This window comes from Sinocyclocheilus grahami, unplaced genomic scaffold (genome assembly GCF_001515645.1).
Source record: "Sinocyclocheilus grahami isolate Dianchi unplaced genomic scaffold, SAMN03320097.WGS_v1.1 scaffold918.1, whole genome shotgun sequence".
Taxonomy (NCBI): domain Eukaryota; kingdom Metazoa; phylum Chordata; class Actinopteri; order Cypriniformes; family Cyprinidae; genus Sinocyclocheilus; species Sinocyclocheilus grahami.
Window position 1 is genome coordinate 30,164 of NW_015506097.1, and position 22,493 is coordinate 52,656.

The 22,493-nt window shown below is 34.1% G+C and overlaps 1 protein-coding gene across 1 annotated transcript in view; it reads left to right on the plus strand.

Moving 5' to 3' along the window:
• Positions 1-18,130, plus strand: part of sipa1l2 (signal induced proliferation associated 1 like 2) — a 47,881-nt gene extending 29,751 nt beyond the window's left edge. Inside the window, exons 8-11 of the mRNA XM_016249252.1 lie at positions 5,219-5,444; positions 9,250-9,381; positions 17,792-17,909; positions 17,990-18,130. Of these exons, the coding sequence (XP_016104738.1) occupies positions 5,219-5,444; positions 9,250-9,381; positions 17,792-17,909; positions 17,990-18,125 (612 nt within the window). The 3' untranslated portion in view covers positions 18,126-18,130. The remainder of the gene's footprint in view (positions 1-5,218; positions 5,445-9,249; positions 9,382-17,791; positions 17,910-17,989) is intronic.
• Positions 18,131-22,493: the final 4,363 nt, after the last annotated feature.

Below are 22,493 nucleotides of genomic sequence, written 5' to 3' on the forward strand. Positions count from 1 at the left end.
TATAGCGAATAAACTGTGATAATGTGAGAAATGTTGAAGGTGTCTGAATAAATTTAGGTTTGACTGTATCTATTTGATAAATTAAGTTAACCAATTAACATGATACATACTCTTGGTTTCTGTACCCAATATTTAAAAAATGTACAAATGCAAAAAAAATATTGGTATCGGTACTCGATATCGGCAAGTACCAAAAATAAAAGTATCTGTATTGGGCGAGTACTGGAAAAAGTGGTATCGGTGCATCCCTACTTTGAACTATTTACCATAGTAATACCATGGTTTTTTTATGTACAGCATCATAGTTTAACATTGGTATGTTTTTTCGACATACTACCCAAAGTAAGAGTTTTTTTTAATTGTAATACCATGGTTTGTACTGTGAATTTTTTTTACGTTTACCATAGTAATACCATGATTTTTGGACATGATACCTTGGTAATATCATGTTTTTTTTTAGACATTAACCATGGTAATGTTTTTTTACATATTTTTTTTTTCAGAGTGTATCATGGTAAATACCGTGTTTTTGAAGATGTCCGATGATAAAACTATGTTTTTTAGGCAAGTATAATGCCATAGTGTTCTAGATATGTACCTTGACAATTCTATGTTTTTGGACATTTGGTATGGTAATACCCTGCTTTTTTTGTCATACCATAGTAAAGCATTGATTTTTTTTCAACATAAAGACTGTGGTTCACTGTGGTATACTGTTTATTTTTTTTACATTTACTATAATACCATGTTTTTAATGCACAGCATCATAGTGTAATGTTAATATATTTTTGACCGTATCAGTACCATAGCCATTTTTTTTGTTAGTTTAATACCATGGTTTTAAAGTAATACTTTAATTTTACTGTTTTTTAAATAGTTCCAATGGTAATACCATATTGGCATATTGACCTATTATAGTAATAATGGGTTTTTATAGTTATTTTTGGACATGTACCATCAAAGTACCATGGTTGTTTTGGAGTACCATCTTAAATACTGTAGTATATAAATATTGTGATTATTCCGTACCGTGGTATAAAGTTTACATGCACTTCCTGCTGCAAATAATGCTTTTCCATTAGCTATGATTAGTACTGTTTGTGAATGTGGTCTCAGTCAGAGACATATTCTGTTTCCGCGTCTTGCACACACACACACACTCTGTAGTGCTGATAACCTCAGTGTGTGAAGTGAATGAGGGCTGAGCAAACATGTGTGTTATCAGCCGGAGACACGATAACACGCGTCTGGGTCTGGACAGATTCTGTTTGGCTGATCTGATTGCTGAGCTCTCGCTGCGTCTGCTTTCCCTTCATGTTGTGGATTAACGGGAGGAAGTTGTTGGAGGAGCGTCTGTTTCTCTGAAGTCCCCTCTGCTCCTGGAGACCATCTTAATTGCATTTGGAGTTCCCGGGTCTCTCCCACCGCCCATTATCTGCCAGGAAGGGCCGGAGTCGATGCACAGTGCCCTGTTTTCAGCGGTCTGTGTGGTGTTGCAGTGCCCTCAGAAGCAGATGGGTCATTGTGCTCTCAGGGGGAGCCGTCCCGTCCAGCTCAGCTCACAGCATGATATCTTATACGTTACACCTCGGCCGCTGACCACCACCTGTGCTTAGACCTCAACTGTCTGAGCATCTGCACTTCTCTAACATCCCTCATTTTTGCAGGTCGTTGCTAGGGTGTTGCTGTGCAGTTGCTAGGGGGGTTTTGTACTGGTTCAAATCAACAGAGCCAACTGAAAGTCTCTGATATTCTGGTTTCTTGGGTCCCTCATTTAATGCTATTTTTTATTATTTGTCCTGCAATGTGATAAATGCATTTTTAAAAATGCAAATATGTGACCCTGTCTGTGAAATCCAGGCTAAAGTCTCAGAATCTATTTATGAGATAACAAGCATCAAAGTTTGATTTCAACCATTAATTTCACTATGATTTCAATCTTTGACATGGCCTTACTCAGTCAATATTAAAGATATAAAGGTTATATTTTCACAGAATGTTTTACATCTTTATAAAGGATGATTTTATGTAGAAAACAGTAAATCACAAAAAAATGACTTTAGCTGGGTTTTCACATATTCTGTTTAGCCTCTAAATTGATAGTTGTCATAACTGCATACATAATGTTTATTAATAATCATAAATATTAATATAAATATACTGAATATTATTAATTTGTTATTTTGAATTAATAATAATTAATCAAATCCTAAAAATGTACAATTACAATAATTAATTTGAAAATAAAAACAATCCAAATAAAATGCTTAATAAAAAAGATGAAATATTTGGTTTACCTGCATGCTGTGTGATCACTAACCGATATTTTAGTATTTTTATACACTATTATATTTTTGTTGTTCTAAATATTAAGAAATATTATGTTTTCTTAAATTCAAAATATTAATATTTTAAATTAGCTTTAATTTTTATATTAAAGTTTTTTAGTGGTCATGTTATGTGCTTTTGCCAATTTTATTAGTTTTTGTTTTAGCATTGCTATTTATGTTTCATTTATTTTTAGTTCAGTTTTATTTTTTATTAATTTTCCAGTTTTATTATTTTAGTGCTTCAAGCTACATTTATTTCAGTTAGTTGCCAAGTCAACATTTCTAATTATTGTTTAGTTAAAATTGTTTGGCTACTATTAATATTTATTTTTTTCATCTTTATTTCTTAAAATGAAAACTGGAAATATAAAAATATAATAGTAACTAAAATAGTTACTAAAATACTATTATAAAATAGTTATAATAGTAACTAAAAAATATAATATAAAAATAATACTTGGATGGTTACTGGTCACACAACCTAAATAAAATATAAGTAAGTTTTTTTGTTTGTTTTTTTCAAATTACTTAATGTAATTGTTCATTTTTAGGATATAATTAATTATATAGTTAATTATTATTAATAATGTATAATGTTAATATTAATATTTATAATATTTTATTCATAAGTATTTCTAACTATGATGATTACAATTGATAATGATCAATTGACAGGAATATAAAATGCATTTTTCACATTGCAGCACTATTTTAAATCTAAAACAATAACCAAAACACATTAAATGAGCAACCCAAGAAACCAGAGACGGGGATGTCCGAGACTTTATCAGAATATCAAAAGCATTACAAATTTGTAATTTTTTCATATTTTTCCAAATCCCTCTTTTCCAGATGAGTAAAAACAGGGAGTCCATAATATCTCAGACTGCCTTTGCAGTGACAATACACACAACCCGTATAAAGCCTGCTCTCATTTCTTTCTTTTTTTTTGGGGAGCTGCTTCTTAAATCCCGTTTGAGGCGAGAGGACCAGACCGGATCTAGTCTTATGAAGTTGCATGTGTGCAGGAGGTCAGAGAGAGAGAGAACTTCTTGAGGCTGGTTCATGGTTGAGTGATGGGATTTGTGTGGGATCCTGGTCTAACGGAAGTGAAAACAGAGGGCCGCTTTGAGCCCGGAGGATTTTAGCTCTGCTGAATCCCGTGTGCCATGACGTCTGCTTTCCCTGCAGTGATGGCAATTCAGCAAACTGATGTTTTTGATCAAGTTTCAAATAGTGGAAGACGTATTGTGTTCTATAAATAAAATGAACAGGATCAGGCAGCTCCGCCTGGGAATGAACCGACTTCCTCTGGCTCACGCTCTGAATGGAAAACATATACAATGCATCTAAATAGCTTTGGCAAGATTTAGCTCATGGGTATGTGTTTAACTTTGTCCTCATGCCATTTGAGAGATATTTTTGATATATAAGACTATAAGTTTGTTCCAAAACCTACTGAGCTCCCTATCTAGGTGCCATCTTTAAGCAGTGTGTAATTAAGATTTTTAAATGTTTTAAAAGAAGTTTCTTATGCTCACCAAGGGTGTGTTTATTTGTTAAAACATACAGTAAAAACAGTAATATTTTGAAATATTATTACTATTTAAAATAACTGTTTTCTATTGGAATATATTTTCAAATGTAATTTATTCATGTGAGTCAAAGCTGAATTTTCAACATCATTACCTTCAGAAATCATTCTAATATGCAGATTTGCTGCTCAAGAAACATTTCTGATTATTATCAATGTTGAAAACTGTCGTGCTGCTTCATATTGTTATGTAAACCATGATACATTTAGTTTTTCAGGATTCTTTGATGAATAGAAAGTTCAAAAGGACAGCATTTATTTGAAATAGAAATATGTTGTATCATTATAATTGTCTTTCCAGTCACTTTTGATCAATTTAACGCATCTTTGCTGAATAAACATGTATTTCTTTAAAAAAAAAAAAACATTAACTGCACACTTTTGAGTAGTAGTGTATTTTATGTTTCAAAATAATTGAATTTAAATAAGAAATACTGTTTTGCCAGCTTTTTGTGTTTTATGTATTTTAATGCCTTTAGGATATCATGCCGATGGTTTAGTAACATGCTAAGGCCATTGATATCAGTCGTAAGTGAGTGATTTGTGTGAAAACTGTTGTTTGTATTGTGCATGGACTTGTTGCCCATGTAAAGCATTCACATTATTAATTTATGATGCTCCATTTCAGCTATTATGCTGCCTGCATAGATAGTAGACATTAAGGATGCTTGCTAGGTTTTAGAACACAACCAGTGTTTGACTTCTACATTTCTGCATTTGGCAGATGCTTTTATCTTACATTGCATTCGTTTTATCAGTTCATGCATCACTTGGGAATCGAACCCACAACATTGGCGTTGCTAGTGCCATGCTTTTTTAAGCTTTAGAAACACTTGGACGAGCACATGCCTTCAGGTGGACTTGAAGACTCACTAGTACATACTGGTTATTGAACATGTGACTGCATATGATGCATGGGCCCCAGAGCCGCTCTTATCCCTCTCATCCAGCTGACCAAATACGGCTCTGCTTTAGTCACAAGCGGAAGAAAAACAACACGCTCTTGTCAGTCCTCAGCAGTGCAGATAAAGAACAGGCTTTATTTATAACATCCTGCTGTTTAACGACACAAGACTGTGAGGATTTTCCATTCATTCAGTCCAAAACTAACCTACTAACCGCGTCCTGCTGGGAAAGATAGGAAAACCCTGGGACTATTCTGGGACTTTGATTGCACATATACGTCTATGTGTTTTATTAGCAGTAAAATAAATTAAAATGGCAATTTTCAGGTGTTAACGTCCATTATCTGTGATTGACGTGTGTGTGTGTGTGTGTATGTGTCTCTTGTCAGGTGGCGGTGGCGGCGGCGGGCAGCCCGTCTCCGCGGCGTTCCCTGTACCGGACTCTCTCAGACGAGAGCGTGTGCAGTAACAGGAAGGGGTCGTCCTATGCCAGCTCGCGGAGCTCCATGCTGGACCAGGCCATGCCCAACGACATCCTGTTCAGCAGCACTCCACCCTACCACAGCACCCTGCCCCCCCGCATCAGCCTCAGCCAGCCCACATCTAACCTCAAGAGTGAGTGCTGCACCCTCACCAGACATCACGTCTGTCTATCGTTCTATCTGTGTATCATTCTATCTATCTATCGTTCTATCTATCTATCTATCTGTGTATCGTCTATCTAGCTATCTATCGTTCTGTGTATCATCTGTCTATCGTTCTATCTATCGTTCTATCTGTGTATCATTCTATCTATCTATCGTTCTATCTATCTATCTATCTGTGTATCGTCTATCTATCGTTCTGTGTATCATCTATCTATCGTTCTATCTATCGCTCTATCTATCTATTGTTCTATCTATCGCTCTATCTATCTATCTATCTATCTATCTGTCTATCGTCTATCTATCGTTCTATCTGTGTATCATTCTATCTATCTATCGTTCTATCTATCTATCTATCTGTGTATCGTCTATCTATCGTTCTGTGTATCATCTATCTATCGTTCTATCTATCGCTCTATCTATCTATCTATCTATCTATCTGTCTATCGTCTATCTATCGTTCTATCTGTGTATCGTTCTGTGTATCTATCTATCGTTCTGTGTATCGTTCTGTATCATCTATCAATCGTTCTATCTATCTATCGCTCTAACTATCTATCTACAGTGCCTTGCAAAAGTATTCATATAAAACAATTGTTTTTTTACATTTTGTTATGTTGCTGCCTTATGATAAACTTCTTTAAATTACTTAATTTTTCCACATCAATCTACACTCCATACACCATACTGACAAAGCAATCTATCTATTTTTTAATTAGATCTATCTATCGGTTTGTCTATCTATTGTTCTGTATTCTTTTGTATTCATTTAATCATATTCAAATTTAGTTACAAAATGCAATGTCAATTTATTTTAATTACACTTCCTTACATTCAAATTCAAATTACACATTTTGTTTTCAGTGTTATTACAGCATTGCTGATGGGAAGGGATTTTGGAAACTTAAATCACACTTATACATGTTTGAATGTGGTCAGATGCTTCAGGGTCTTTTCTTTCTCTTTAAACTAAATTTTCATATTGGTGTATTGCTGATTGTTAGTGGATGTATGAAGTCGGTTGCATTTTCCACGTTGTCACAAGGAACGCTATAGTAGGGCTGTGCAATAAATCGCATGTGATAGTAATGCGCATCTCGTCAGTAAAGCCGGGTTCCGTGATTAGTAGTAAATCTCCATCACCTGCTTTCAGATGGAGCAGCATTTACTACACAGAGCCGTAGTTCACTGACAATTAGGCAATATCGCGTTCATTATCGCAGATTGAATTGCCTGCGATAATGAACGCGATATTGCCTTGTCAGTGACGTAAATGCTGCTCCATATGAAAGCAGGTGATGGAGATTTACTACTAATCACGGAACCAGCTTTACTGACTTTTACACGCTATAGTGTACATTAGCCTTAACAATCATCTTGATGTCATGACGACTACTGTTAGAAGAGAATCATGCTGAGATAAAGATAATTTAAAGTTAAGTTTAGTTGACATGTTGCCATGTTTATTGCAGCTAATAATAACGGAATAACATCTGGATTCATGCCACAGACAGCATTTCTATTGTTTTATTTAAAATCTAACAAACTCAGATTGTTTTGCTTTAAAAAATAGTTTTGCTTAAATTGTGTTTGTGCTAGCTTGTCATGAATGATGCATGCTTTTGGTGTTATGCAATATTTATTGTTATTATTGTTTATTATTATCATCTAGCGATCGGAGATCGGCCTCAAAAATCCTGATCGGAGCACCTCTAGTTATTATTAATACATGCATTGTTATAAATAGTAATTAATTAAATACATTATTATTAATTGCTAATAATAATAATAATAAAACATTTTGAACAATAATATAAATATGATTATAATGTTTATTATCTGATTTTTAAGGGTGACCTAACTCTCTAAAATACTTTTAATCTTCATTTTAAGCAGCATATCTATTGTTATTTAAAATTTAACAGGCTGTTTTTTTCCACGTTTTGCATAAAAAGAGTGTTTGTGCTATTATTATTTAATAACGAAGAAAAACATTTATTTAGATATTTTGTGTTCTAATGCAATAGTGTTTATTAGTATTATTTTATTTAAATTTGTATATTTTATAGTGTAAAATATAGTAATGTTTTATATTGTATTTATATAAATAATATTAATTAATTACATGTTTTATTCATTTTTATATAATTGTATTAATCATTAATTATTGTGTTACCTTTTTAATAATAACAATAATATAAATATTACAATGGTTACAAATCTGAAATTAATTATAATAGTATTTGTATCAGATTAAGTGTGGCTTAAGTCTCCAAATATGTTTTGGGTCCACAATAAGAGAACTCAAATTGAAGATATTGATCTGCCACCGGTTGTCTGTAGTGGGGTAAACCTTCTCTAGATTTACTGCAAGTGACACATGAAATAAATGACGGATAAAGGCGCAATTACACACACCCGAGCAAACAATCACATCTCATTTGGTTTAAAGGATGTGTAATATGAACACATTTAGCAGCTTTAATCAGAGTGTGAGAGCTGATTCATTTATAGCTGGTTTTTCGAGTGGCCCGAGGAGGCTGATGCTGTCACGCGCGATCAATTTCTGATTGTTTCGACAGATAGCAGTTTGCGGATTTTTTCCTCACCCTGCTCATCTAGTGAACGCTCTAATTTGACAGATTGCATCCCTCTGAGGCTCAGAGAGAGAGAGAGACATTTACCTCCGGTGTTTCCCCTCACATCATTCTCAGAGCCAGTTCTTTGTGAGATGGAAATGTTTATAGCGTATCCTGTCTATCAGGGAGAGAGAGATGTACAAAGAGAGGTCTGGATGCATGCAGTTGATTGAAAAATGAGGCCATGTTTTAGGAGCTCCTGACGGCTGCAGCTCTGCTCCTAAACCCAAACGAGACTGGATTTAAGACTTAAGACTTCATCCGCTGACAGGACGGCTGTCCAACACGGTGCTGCTGCATAAAATCACTTATTTTTGCGTTTAAGCAGCATTGCATGTATCCTTAGAAGAGGGTAATTGAGACATAATGGGCCTTGAGGCATTAATACTTTTATTCAGCAAGCGTTCATTAAATTGGTCAAAAGTGACAGTAAAGACATTTATAATGCTACAAAAGATTTAAATTTAAATAAATGCTGTTCTTTTGAATTTTCTATACATCAAAGAATCCTATATATCATGACTTCTAAATATTGGCCAAAAATATTGAGCAGCACAACTGTTTTCAACATTGATAATAATCAGAAATGTTTCTTGAGCAGCAAATCAACATATTAGAATGATTTCTGAAGGAAGAATGGAGTAATGATGCTGAATTAAATGACAGTTTACACTATATTAAAGAGAATACAGCTATTTTATATTGTAATAATATTTCACAAATTTACTGTATTTTCTATCAAATAAATGCAGCCTTGGTGAGCAGAAGAGACGTGTGGTGTGGGGGGGGGGGGGCTAGTCTGTCATCTATATTCTTGAAGACTTTAATCTCCTAGTGAGCAGATTTCAGATGAACGGTCTGATCTTGCTCTCGTTCTGCTGTCAGTTGTGTTGGAGGGTGAAGTCTTTGAGATCTTGTTAAAGGAATCATTATGTGGTGAAGACAGCAGGTGACCGATTCAACCGTTTTTTCTTCAGCTCTGTCACTCCCACTGCCTTCATTGCAGTGACCTTCCTGACCTCCCGACCTCCCGACAGATGTAGTGAATTGAGCACTAACTGTGTTTCTGCTGAGAAGAGTTTGGTGCTGTACGCGTGTCGCTGATCTGTCTCTTTGTGTGTGTGAATGTCTCTTCAGATGAGTTCTGGTTCTCTGACAGCTCGCTGGCCGACCGCTCGAAGTTCAGCGACCCGGGTCTCATGCCTCTGCCGGACACCGCCACGGGCCTGGACTGGTCTCACCTCGTGGACGCCGCCAGAGCCTTTGAAGGTAGGTGGAGAAACACTGAAATGCAGCATGAGTCTGGTTTCTGAGGCAGAAACTGAAGCGGCATTCATGCTGAACTCCAAAAATATTTCAGATTTGTGGATTTGAATTGCATATAAAATTCTCATGCATTTGGATTACATGGTTTTAACATAAATAAACTAATAAACTTAATGTAATGCATATTCGTCAGTCATGCATAAATGAAACAAATCGGATTTCTGTAATAATACTAATAAACTGAGTGTGTTTTAAATACACAATAACCAGGTTTATATATTTGTCATAAATAAATCCAGTTAGTTTCAATCTCATGCATTTTAACTAACTTAATATTGCTTATTCCACAACCCTAGCCATATTTGAACTTTATTCATGCTTTTTAACTTAATAAATGTAACTGTTTTCGCATTGAACAGATTTATGCTGATTCTAAGCAATTTGAATAAATGCATTTCAAATATGATTTAAATAAAATCAAATAGATGCAAATAGTTAATAATGACACTTGGTTTGATATTTTGAGGTCTAATGAAATATTATTATTATTATTATTATTTATTGTTATTATGATTAATAATAATAATTAGTAGTATGTGATTATTATGAATCATAATAATTATATGTAATGTGTTTATGTTGTTATATGTTATATAAAATAGTTATATTTTTAGATATTTATATTGTGTGTACATATATTAATTTTTATTAATTAGTTATTAACGATGAACATATTTGTTTATTCTAAGCATATATATGCAAATAATTAATAACATTTTGTTTGATATTTTGTGGTCTAATGGAGTAATATTGTTTATTATTATTAATAATAATAATAATTACATGTAATATTTATATAAATATATAGATTTTTTATTTTTGTATATTTAATATTAATCTATTATATTAATTGTCAATAATACTCAATGTGTTTTAAATGCACAATAACTAGGTTTATATATTTATCATCATATTTGTTTCAGTCTCATGCATTTGAACTAATTCAACATTGCACGTTCCACAGCTAGCCAAATTTGAACCATGTTCATACTTTTTAATAAATGTAATTGTTTTCCCAACGAACAGATTTGAGTAAATGCATTTTGAAAATACCAGCCTGGTTATTGTGCATTTAAAACCCATTCAGTTTATTATAATCAGCATCATAACAGAAATCTTGCCCTTTTCTTACCCGTTTCATTTATGTATGAAGTTTAGTAGTTATTCATGTTACAACTGTGTAATCCAAATGGATGGAAATTTTATATGCAATTTAGATACATAAATCTCAAATTCAGGCCTAAATATCTGAGTGCAGACACCTTGAATCAGCCGAGCGCTGCCACCTGCAATCAAACACTCAGCCGGCATGCTGGGTAATTATCATTTGCATGTGAACACACACGGCTCTGGTGCTGTCTGTCCCGCTCTCATCCTCCTGTGGGCTCCTGTCATTCTCTAAATGGATTAGTAAGGAGGCCATCGTCATTTTGTTAATGGCTCCTGTCTTCATCCAAGGCATTTAAGCTGTTTTTCAGTGCTGTGGTGGAGGACGGCCTCAAGCTGATGTTTGTGAGGAGCTTTAGTGGTTGTTTTTTCATTTGAAGGTATTCATTGGTCTAGATTCTTCTCAAGGAGAATCGATGTTATGAATTAAACCTGAGATTCAGGCATAAATGGATTGTTTTGCCTGCATGTAAACCTAAATACTGTTATCTTCTCATTGCATCAACTGAAGAACATTGCACACCTTTCCTGTTTGGGTGATGAAATCATGAAATTGAGTCTAGGTTGTATTTTACAAAAAACTCAAAGGAGAAATTCAATAATATTTTACAAAATGAAGCCTATTTTTAGGAGTATTAAGATGTTTTTGCGTTGTGTTTTGCATTATTCTCATGCGAGTTAAGCACAAATCTTCATTACTTTAATGCATCTGGATGCTTTAAATTATGTTTGTAAATTTCATTATTTTTAATTCTAATTAAAATTAGATTCTAATTAGATTCTTAGTAAAAGTAACTCTTTAAAACACTTTCATATATATATATATATATACACATATATACATATATATTTTTGCATTGTGACAATATTTTCATACCAATTAAGTCTCAAAATAATGTCAAAATGCAAAGAATATTAATGAAATGAAGACTATTATTATTATTATTTATTTTTAAAGTTTAAAAGGCTTTTTTCCATTTTAGACTTACTCCGCCAATCAAATCTGAAAAAATGTGTGTGTATATATATTTTTATATATATATATATATATATATATATATATATATATATATATATATATATATATATATATATATATATATACACACACACAGGGGTGCACATAAGGTTTTCAGTCTAATTCTCATGAAAGCACCTGGAGATTTGGTTTGCTGCTCACACTGCACATATGGTGTGACCTATTAAATATAACTTAACATTTTTTTTAGAATTATTGCACTTTATTTATTTAGTTTTTTTTTATATCAAATGATAAACAAAATAATAAAGTGTGATAATACAATTTTTTTTCCATTTTAGGCTGAAATCTGAGAGACTTATGCCACCAATCAAATCTATATAATTAATGAAAAGATTAAAATTATTGATTCATTACACACTAAAGTAAATGTATCATGTGCTACCTTTGGTTGATGCTACCTTGAATAATTATATATTAACATAAAATGTTAAACAAATATTTAATAATAATAATAACATCTCAGCTATATTTGAATAGTCGTAATTTAGTTTGGAATCTGTTGCATGCAGAGCATTGATTAAGTCCCAGAATGCATCTGTGCATCTGGCAACACACAGCAGAGCTCTAGTGTGTGATTACAAACACTTCATCTAGATTTCTGTGAAGATCAACACAACATACTGAACTTTGAAAACTTTCGTGTGGTCTGCTGAACCGTCAGATGTTTCTGTGAGGAGCCGCTGAAAGAGAGAAATACAGAGCTTTGATTGTCGTGTTTTTAATGAAAGACTACCAGAAACACACATGTAGGAATCTATCTATCAGCTATCAGCTAGCTATCTCAACTTTTGCATTGTGCTAATGAGAATTTGGAGGGGAAATGTGCTAATAATAGTAATAATAATAAAAATGAGAAAAAAGTATGTTTTCTTGCTAAATTAAAGGCAAATTAACCTTTATTTTACTTTTTGTATGTAATCAGAATATGGTGGGAAAATGTGCTTATAATAATAATAATGATGATTGCAAAATAAATGAATTTTTTTCATTATGGTAATCAGGATCTGGAGGGGAAATGTGTTTATAATAATGAAAAAATTGTCTGTTTTCTTGTCAAATTAAATGCAAAAACTTTTGGCATTATGGTTATGAATTTGAAGGGGACATGTGCTAGTGGTAATAATAATAATGCTAAAGATATTCTGTTTTCTTGCTAAATTAAAGGCAAATTAACTTATTTAATTTTTTTGCATTGTGATCAGAATTTTGAGAGGAAATGTGCTAATAATTTATAATAATAATAGTAATGATGATGATGCAAGAAAAAATTATTGGAAAATTAAATGCATTTATTTATTGTTTAATTTTTTTTTTCATGATGGGAATCAGGATTTGGAGGGGAAATGTGCTTATGATAATGCAAAAATTAGATACAAGTGTGAAATATGTTTATCTTATTTTTTTGCATTATGGTAATGAGAATTTAGAGGGGAAATGTCCTTATAATAATAATGAATGTATTTTGGAGGGGAAATGTGCTCGTTATATAAGTATGACCTATGTAAAGTACCAATGAGCGAATTTAATGGTTTATTGTTTTTTTTTTTTTTTGTATATTATGAATACTGTTGGCTTTTTGACAAATTGTCTTTGTTCCCCTTTTGTAAGTCGCTTTGGATAAAAGCATCTGCTAAATGCATAAATGCTAAATTTTGCGCTGGGTAGCCCCGCCCACATTGGCATCTCATTGGTCCAATATCCAGTTGCACATAACTATGCATTAAACATAAAATGTTCTGATTGGCTGATGGCATGTCAGTATCATCCATTTTCACTTTCAGTGTGGACAAACAAAAAACGATCAAAATCACATTCAACGTTGCTCTTTCACTCTATTACATGTGAACATTCTGTACTAAAGGAAATGTGCTTATGATAATGCAAAAATTAGATACAAGTGTGAAATATGTTTATCTTATTTTTTTGCATTATGGTAATGAGAATTTAGAGGGGAAATGTCCTTATAATAATAATGAATGTATTTTGGAGGGGAAATGTGCTCGTTATATAAGTATGACCTATGTAAAGTACCAATGAGCGAATTTAATGGTTTATTGTTTTTTTTGTTTTTTTGTATATTATGAATACTGTTGGCTTTTTGACAAATTGTCTTTGTTCCCCTTTTGTAAGTCGCTTTGGATAAAAGCATGTGCTAAATGCATAAATGCTCGCTTTTTGACAAATTGTCTTTGTTCCCCTTTTGTAAGTCGCTTTGGATAAAAGCATCTGCTAAATGCATAAATGCTAAATTTTGCGCTGGGTAGCCCCGCCCACATTGGCATCTCATTGGTCCAATATCCAGTTGCACATAACTATGCATTAAACATAAAATGTTCTGATTGGCTGATGGCATGTCAGTATCATCCATTTTCACTTTCAGTGTGGACAAACAAAAAACGATCAAAATCACATTCAACGTTGCTCTTTCACTCTATTACATGTGAACATACTGTACTAAACCAAAAGCGTCTGGACTGAAGCGATTGGTGTTGGTTCAGAGTGACTGCTCTCGTTTTTACAGTCGTCCTCAGCTGACACTCAAACAAATGAGCCGACGAACCATAGAGCTGCTAAAACCAGCGCAAACTGCTTCACATACCATCAATACACTTAAAAGACTGATGCAATATTTGGAAACACACTTCTAGTTTTAGAGGAGATGCTTGTTTCTGGGTCTCGCTGTGACCCAGAATAACGCTGCATAAAAACACTGAGAGATAAATTTAGCTTACAACATATTTGCCCTCCATTTGCATCAGCGAGCACGGATGTAAGTCAACAAGAAGAAATTAGTGTTTAAAAAATGCAGAACAAATGTTCATAAACGCACTGTTTTATTGAGTAGCTCCGGCTAAACGCTCAACAGCTTCATAAACTTTTTTTTAAGAGTCCCGTGGCTCTTTACTGCTAGTTTCAGGACACAAGGTCTCACTTTTTCATTAAATACAAACTTAAACTGGATGCAAACCCAACATTAGATATGAAAAGCTGATCTGAGGCCAGTTTTTTTTCCTTGTGCAGATGTTTTGAACAAATCAAGGGTTTCATCAGATGTCATGAGACCTAAAGACAGACACAGACAGCAATGAGAATGAAAATACAGTTATACTGTGTTTTATCGTCTCCAAAATTGATTTCCCCTACAAATTCTCGTTACCATAATGGAGAAAAAAAAGCTAATTGCCATTTAATTCCGCAAGAATATAGACTATACAAATAGACAAAAAATAGTCTATTTTCTTGCTAAATTAAATGCAGATGCTTTTTTTTTTTTGCATTACGGTAATGAGAATTTGTAGCGGAAATGTGCTTATAATAATAATAATATTAATGTAAAACTAGTTTATTTTCTTGCCAAATTAAATGCATATGCATTATTTAATTTATTTTATTTGAATTTTTTCATTATGGTAATGAGAATTTGTAGGGGAAATGTGCTAATAAATAATGCAAAAATTATTTATTTTCTTGTCAAATTAAATGCAGGTGCATTATTTATTTATTTATTTATTTATTTATTTTTGCTTTATGGTAAAAATAATTTGTAAGGGAAATGTGCTTATTACAAAAATAATAATAATAATGGAAAAATCGTTGATTTTCTTGTCAAATTAAATGTAAATGCATTTTTAATTTTATTATTTATTTATCTATTTATTATATATTAGGGCTTCTTGCATTAAGGATAAACAATCTATGAAAAAACACACACACACACACATACATATATATACAGTGGGGCAAAAAAGTATTTAGTCAGCCACCAATTGTGCAAGTTCTCCCACTTAAAAAGATGAGAGAGGCCTGTAATTTTCATCATAGGTATACCTCAACTATGAGAGACAAAATGAGAAAAAAAATCCAGAAAATCACATTGTAGGATTTTTAAAGAATTAATTGGTAAATTCCTCGGTAAAATAAGTATTTGGTCACCTACAAACAAGCAAGATTTCTGGCTCTCACAGACCTGTAACTTCTTCTTTAAGAGCCTCCTCTGTCCTCCACTCGTTACCTGTATTAATGGCATCTGTTTGAACTCATTATCAGTATAAAAGACACCTGTCCAAAACCTCAAACAGTCACACTCCAAACTCCACCATGGCCAAGACAAAAGAGCTGTCAAAGGACACCAGAAAAAAAAATTGTAGACCTGCACCAGGCTGGGAAGACTAAATCTGCAATAGGTAAGCAGCTTGGTGTGAAGAAATCAACTGTGGGAGCAATTATTAGAAAATGGAAGACACACAAGACCACTGATAATCTCCCTCGATCTGGGGCTCCACGCAAGATCTCACCCCGTGGGGTCAAAATGATCACAAGAACTGTGAGCAAAAATCCCAGAACCACACGGGGGAACCTAGTGAATGACCTGCAGAGAGCTGGGACCAAAGTAACAAAGGCTACCATCAGTAACACACTGCACCGCCAGGGACTCAAATCCTGCAGTGACAGACGTGTCCCCCTGCTTAAGCCAGTACATGTCCAGGCCCGTCTGAAGTTTGCTAGAGAGCATTTGGATGATCCAGAAGAGGATTGGGAGAATGTCATATGGTCAGATGAAACCAAAATAGAACTTTTTGGTAAAAACTCAACTTGTCATGTTTGGAGGAGAAAGAATGCTGAGTTGCATCCAAAGAACACCATACCTACTGTGAAGCATGGGGGTGGAAACATCATGCTTTGGGGCTGTTTTGATTGGTGTTGGTTCAGAGTGACTGCTCTCGTTTTTACAGTCGTCCTCAGCTGACACTCAAACAAATGAGCCGACGAACCATAGAGCTGCTAAAACCAGCGCAAACTGCTTCACATACCATCAATACACTTAAAAGACTGATGCAATATTTGGAAACACACTTCTAGTTTTAGAGGAGATGCTTGTTTCTGGGTCTCGCTGTGACCCAGAATAACGCTGCATAAAAACACTGAGAGATAAATTTAGCTTACAACATATTTGCCCTCCATTTGCATCAGCGAGCACGGATGTAAGTCAACAAGAAGAAATTAGTGTTTAAAAAATGCAGAACAAATGTTCATAAACGCACTGTTTTATTGAGTAGCTCCGGCTAAACGCTCAACAGCTTCATAAACTTTTTTTTAAGAGTCCCGTGGCTCTTTACTGCTAGTTTCAGGACACAAGGTCTCACTTTTTCATTAAATACAAACTTAAACTGGATGCAAACCCAACATTAGATATGAAAAGCTGATCTGAGGCCAGTTTTTTTTCCTTGTGCAGATGTTTTGAACAAATCAAGGGTTTCATCAGATGTCATGAGACCTAAAGACAGACACAGACAGCAATGAGAATGAAAATACAGTTATACTGTGTTTTATCGACTCCAAAATTGATTTCCCCTACAAATTCTCGTTACCATAATGGAGAAAAAAAAGCTAATTGCCATTTAATTCCGCAAGAATATAGACTATACAAATAGACAAAAAATAGTCTATTTTCTTGCTAAATTAAATGCAGATGCTTTTTTTTTTTTGCATTACGGTAATGAGAATTTGTAGCGGAAATGTGCTTATAATAATAATAATATTAATGTAAAACTAGTTTATTTTCTTGCCAAATTAAATGCATATGCATTATTTAATTTATTTTATTTGAATTTTTTCATTATGGTAATGAGAATTTGTAGGGGAAATGTGCTAATAAATAATGCAAAAATTATTTATTTTCTTGTCAAATTAAATGCAGGTGCATTATTTATTTATTTATTTATTTTTGCTTTATGGTAAAAATAATTTGTAAGGGAAATGTGCTTATTACAAAAATAATAATAATAATGGAAAAATCGTTGATTTTCTTGTCAAATTAAATGTAAATGCATTTTTAATTTTATTATTTATTTATCTATTTATTATATATTAGGGCTTCTTGCATTAAGGATAAACAATCTATGAAAAAACACACACACACCCAGGTTCAGTGTGACTGACCTGGGACAAATTATTATTAACACATATTATTATTATTATTATTATCACATTGCTATATATCCAGTAGTCTGCCATCAGATATGAGTTGGTTGCAGTCCTGTCACATTCAGCACTGAGTTGTGGTGTTTATGTGTTATGGTGATATGGTGATATTGTGATATTGAGAACCCATCGAGAGTCTGTCTGATGTGTTTATGTGTCCAGACCAGCGCGTGGCCTCGTTCTGCACCATGACGGACATGCAGAGAGCCGAAGCGCTGCAGATCTCGCGTGAGCTCACCAGACGCGTGGCAGCCGCTGAGGGAGCTGCACTGGAGGCCGGGTGAGTTTAACACCGAACACACACACACACAATACACTGTGTGTTCATGCTCAGACTAACAGCTCTGTCTCGCTCTTCAGCGATACGTCTCCAGCCACGCTGACGGGTAAAGTCAATCAGCTGGAGGTCATCCTGAGACAGCTGCAGTATGACCTGAAGAAGGTAAACTGTCCCGTCCTGATGGAAAACAATAACGGTTATTTAGGTTCACCATAGATGATCTGATTTACATTTCTGGACAGGATGATCATTACTGTATTACGTTACTTGCTTATTTATTTATTGTAATGAGAATTTGTTGGGGAAATGTGCTTAATTGTCATTATTATAATAATAATAATAATAATGCAAAAAAAGGCTTAATTTTCTTGAAAAATTAAATGCAGATGCATTTAGTTTTGATGGAGACCACTGAAGACTTTCAGGACTGCACGCCATTGACCTACACTAGCAAAGCCCGATTCCTACTGCAATTCAATGAGATGTAGAATGTAAGTATATTCTGGACTGGAAAAGCCACTTTTGTTGGTGTAGATGAGCAGCGGAGACAAACGGAGGCAGGTTTAGCCTGGAGAATGTACTCAATTAGCAACTAAACGATGTTTCTGGAGGTGGATTATGAATGTAATGCATCAAGACTTGGCGAGACGTTTGATTTTCTGCCTCCGTTATTGAAAGGTGCAATCAAACGTTGAAGTTCAGCGGGTCAATGGTACCTTCATCGCTCGCGTTTCCAATCATTTCTGCCCACATTCATCAAGTTCTGGCAATAAGGTTCATGGATTTCACAAACAAACACAATGTGAAGAGTTCCTGAAGCTGTAAATGTTGAGATTGTGCCTCTAAAAAAAGGCGACATGAAGCAGGTGTGTACATAACGTGGCTTTCCTCTCCTGCCTCGTCTCGAATCCGCAGTCACATGCCAAAACTCTGTGTCCATGTCTGTACAGAACCTCCAATCAAGTGTGTTATTTAAGCTTATTTAACCTAATGAGCGGCTTCTGGAGGGACGGCTGTGAGAAGGCCATACTGTGACCGTTTTGCCAGGACTGTGTCTGAAACATAGATTTCTTGATGATTTGTCTTTTTTTCCCTCATTCCAACATTTGGATGCTGCTAGATAACACTTTGTTGGTTTCTATGCTTTTACAAATGTGTTTGTCTGTAAATCTATTGCATGTACGATGGGACATTTGGTTGCTTTTTTTTTTGTTTTTGTTTTTTAATAAATGTAGTATGTAAAATCAATCAGATGCGTCGTCTTAATATTTCAGGTTTTAGGAAAAAAACACTGATGAGCAGATTATAACATCTATGTTCTAATATGTTATTTACTTATTTTGATTGCCTGATTTTCATTACTTCAGTGTGAGGGGGAAAATCATTCCTGTACGAGAATGTTTTAACTTATTTATTTTTATTTTTATTTATTTATACACTTTTTGCATTATGGTCATGGGATTTGTAGGGGAAATAATAATAATAATGCAAAAAGAAATGCAATTTTTTTTCTTGCAATTAAATGCAATATTAAGATCATGAGAATTTGTAGTGGAAATGTACTTAATTTTCATGATAATAATAATAATGTCACAATGCAACTAAATAGTCATTTTCTTTTTAATTAGATGCAAATGTCAAATTTGATTTTCGCATCAAGAAAGGTGCTTCATTTTCATAATAATAATAAATAATAATAATGAAAAAACAAATAGGCTTCATTTTCTTACGAAATAAGATGGAAATGCAAAATATATATATATATATATATTATTTATTTTTTTTGCATTATAGTAATACAAATTTTTGGGGGAAATGTGCTTATAATAATAATAGTAATAATGCAAAAAAAATAAATGCATTTGCATTTAATTTTGCAAGAAAATTAAATGCAAATGCATTTTATTATTTGCATTATGGTCATATGAATTTGTAGGATAATTGTGCTTAATTGTCATTTCTTGCGAAATTAGATGCAAATGCAAAATTTGGGATTTTGTGTCAAGTATGACGAATGTTTCGTCCTGAGATTGGCTCAGCTGGCAGGTCCACAAACATCTGCCTCTTTCTAAACCTCCTGTGAGATTGACTTTCTGATGACACTGACATTTTCTCCAGTTCAGCATCAGCAGAGAATTATTGTTGCCATGGAAGCCGCATATTCCGCCGAGGACCCTTTTGGGAATACCTGCCTGAGAATAAGTTCATTTGTAATGGACACTTATCTGAGCTTCCACAGACGGGCCTGCTGCAGGTGCGTGTGCATGAGGGTATTAAATGGATGTAGTTCATTCTGCAAACCACTTTAAAACGAATAATTTACCCCTAAATTACAATTCTGTACAATTACATTTCTAGGTGAACTAATGCTTAGAAACTGATGTTGATGCATCTGGTTGTAGCTGTTTGTGTCTCTGCTGAAGTAGAAGATTCTTTGTTTTTATATGTAAATTGTTAAAGCTTCAAAGAGGCCAACCTCAAAAATTACATTGTTTAAAAAATCTACTTTCCATTTACACACACTGTAAATCCCAGCTGCCAGGAATTTCTTTCCAACATCAGAGACCACCACAAGATTGAAGTGGTATGAGAGGGGGAGACGTGCAATTCAGGGAACAGAGCAACACACACACATTCCCAGTCGAGCTGCAGGAGGTCGGAATGACACGGATTCATGGAAGCGTTCCTGTTCTCCACATGTGTTCGTAAGCTGGAGACTATCACAGTCTTACACACTGAAACATGATGAAGACTCATTTACAGGCCACTGGTAATATTTACCCAAAGCAGACAGGAAGTGGAGATGTGACACACTGTGAGATGTAGAGATGCTCGTTGAGTCACGGTTGACTGTATTTTGAGCCCATGTGACACACGGCTGGTCCATCAGCTCAGTGTTCCCATGCTCACGCAAAACATGGGAAATTTGAAATGACCTGGAAAAATCATGGAAATTAATGCCACTTTTAAAAGTGATTGAAATTATGAAGTTTTCTAGTTGTGCTCAGCACTGTAATATTTAATCTGCTAATTATAGTGCAATCTATTGTTCATGTTATTTTCTGTGTTATTTTAGTATTATTTATATACTAGTATTTATAAATATTTTAAATTAGCTTTTATTTTCCATTTTCATTATTTTAATTAAAATGTTATTTGTTTTCAGGGTTTTTAATATTTCTATTTGTTTTTTTTTAATATATATATATATTTAACAAGCATTTATTTGAATTAATTTTCAGTTCGAGTTTATCTAATATTTGTATTTTATTTTATTTCAGCTTTAAGGATTTTTAACAGTTTTAGTTAACAATAGCAACTTTTTTTCCATAAGGTGAAAGCATTTATTTAGTTAGGCTATTAAGTTCCAAAAAGGAGAAAAAAATCAGTATGTGAGCTTTTGTGATTTGCATACATGTATATTCAAACATGGTAAACATGCCAAGTAGAGACGTAGATTAGTTCTTTCATGCCTCAGTCTGAAACCAATCACAACATGCACAGTTTAAATTTGTAGAATTTATATTATATGACTTACACAAAGCTTTTGCAGCTCACATGCTTTCAGTTTTTGAACATTATGCTAAACCTCTTTTGTGTTCCACTGAAAAAAGAAAGTCATGCAGGTTTAGGACGACATGAGGGTGAGTAACTGATATTTGGGTGTATTATATCAGAGTGATCCAAATCCACCAAGTTTGGAAGTTTCCCAAAGCAACATAGTTTGTATGGATGTAGTTTGTGTATTTTTGCGACTTTGGAGCCCCTGCAGTGTCGTAATTACAGTGTACAGCTGCACACGTGCATTTGTTGCTGTCGTAAAGCAATCGGCAGAATTGACTCGATCGCCAAACTTACAAACTCCCAGAACAGACGCTTATAATATAATAACACTACCTCCAGTGGAAAAAGTGCATCTCCTGTTGTCTCTCACATCCAAATCCAGCCAAAAAAGTTGGGACACTGTACAAATTGTGAATAAAAACAGAATGAAATGTGGAAGTTTCAAATTTCAATATTTTATTCAGAATACAACATAGATGACTGAGAAAATGTATAATTTTAAGGGAAAAATAAGTTGATTTTAAATTTCATGGCATCAACACATCTCAAAAAAGTTGGGACAAGGCCATGTTTAGCACTGTGTGGCATCCCCTCTTCTTTTTATAACAGTCTGCAAACGTCTGGGGACTGAGGAGACAAGTTGCTCAAGTTTAGGAATAGGAATGTTGTCCCATTCTTGTCTAATACAGGCTTCTAGTTGCTCAACTGTCTTAGGTCTTCTTTGTCGCATCTTCCTCTTTATGATGCACCAAATGTTTTCTATGGGTGAAAGATATGGACTGCAGGCTGGCCATTTCAGTACCCGGATCCTTCTACGCAGCCATGATGTTGTAATTGATGCAGTATGTGGTCTGGCATTGTCATGTTGGAAAATGCAAGGTCTTCCCTGAAAGAGACGACGTCTGGATGGGAGCATATGTTGTTCTAGAACTTGGATATACCTTTCAGCATTGATGGTGCCTTTCCAAATGTGTAAGCTGCCCATGCCACACGCACTCATGCAACCCCATACCATCAGAG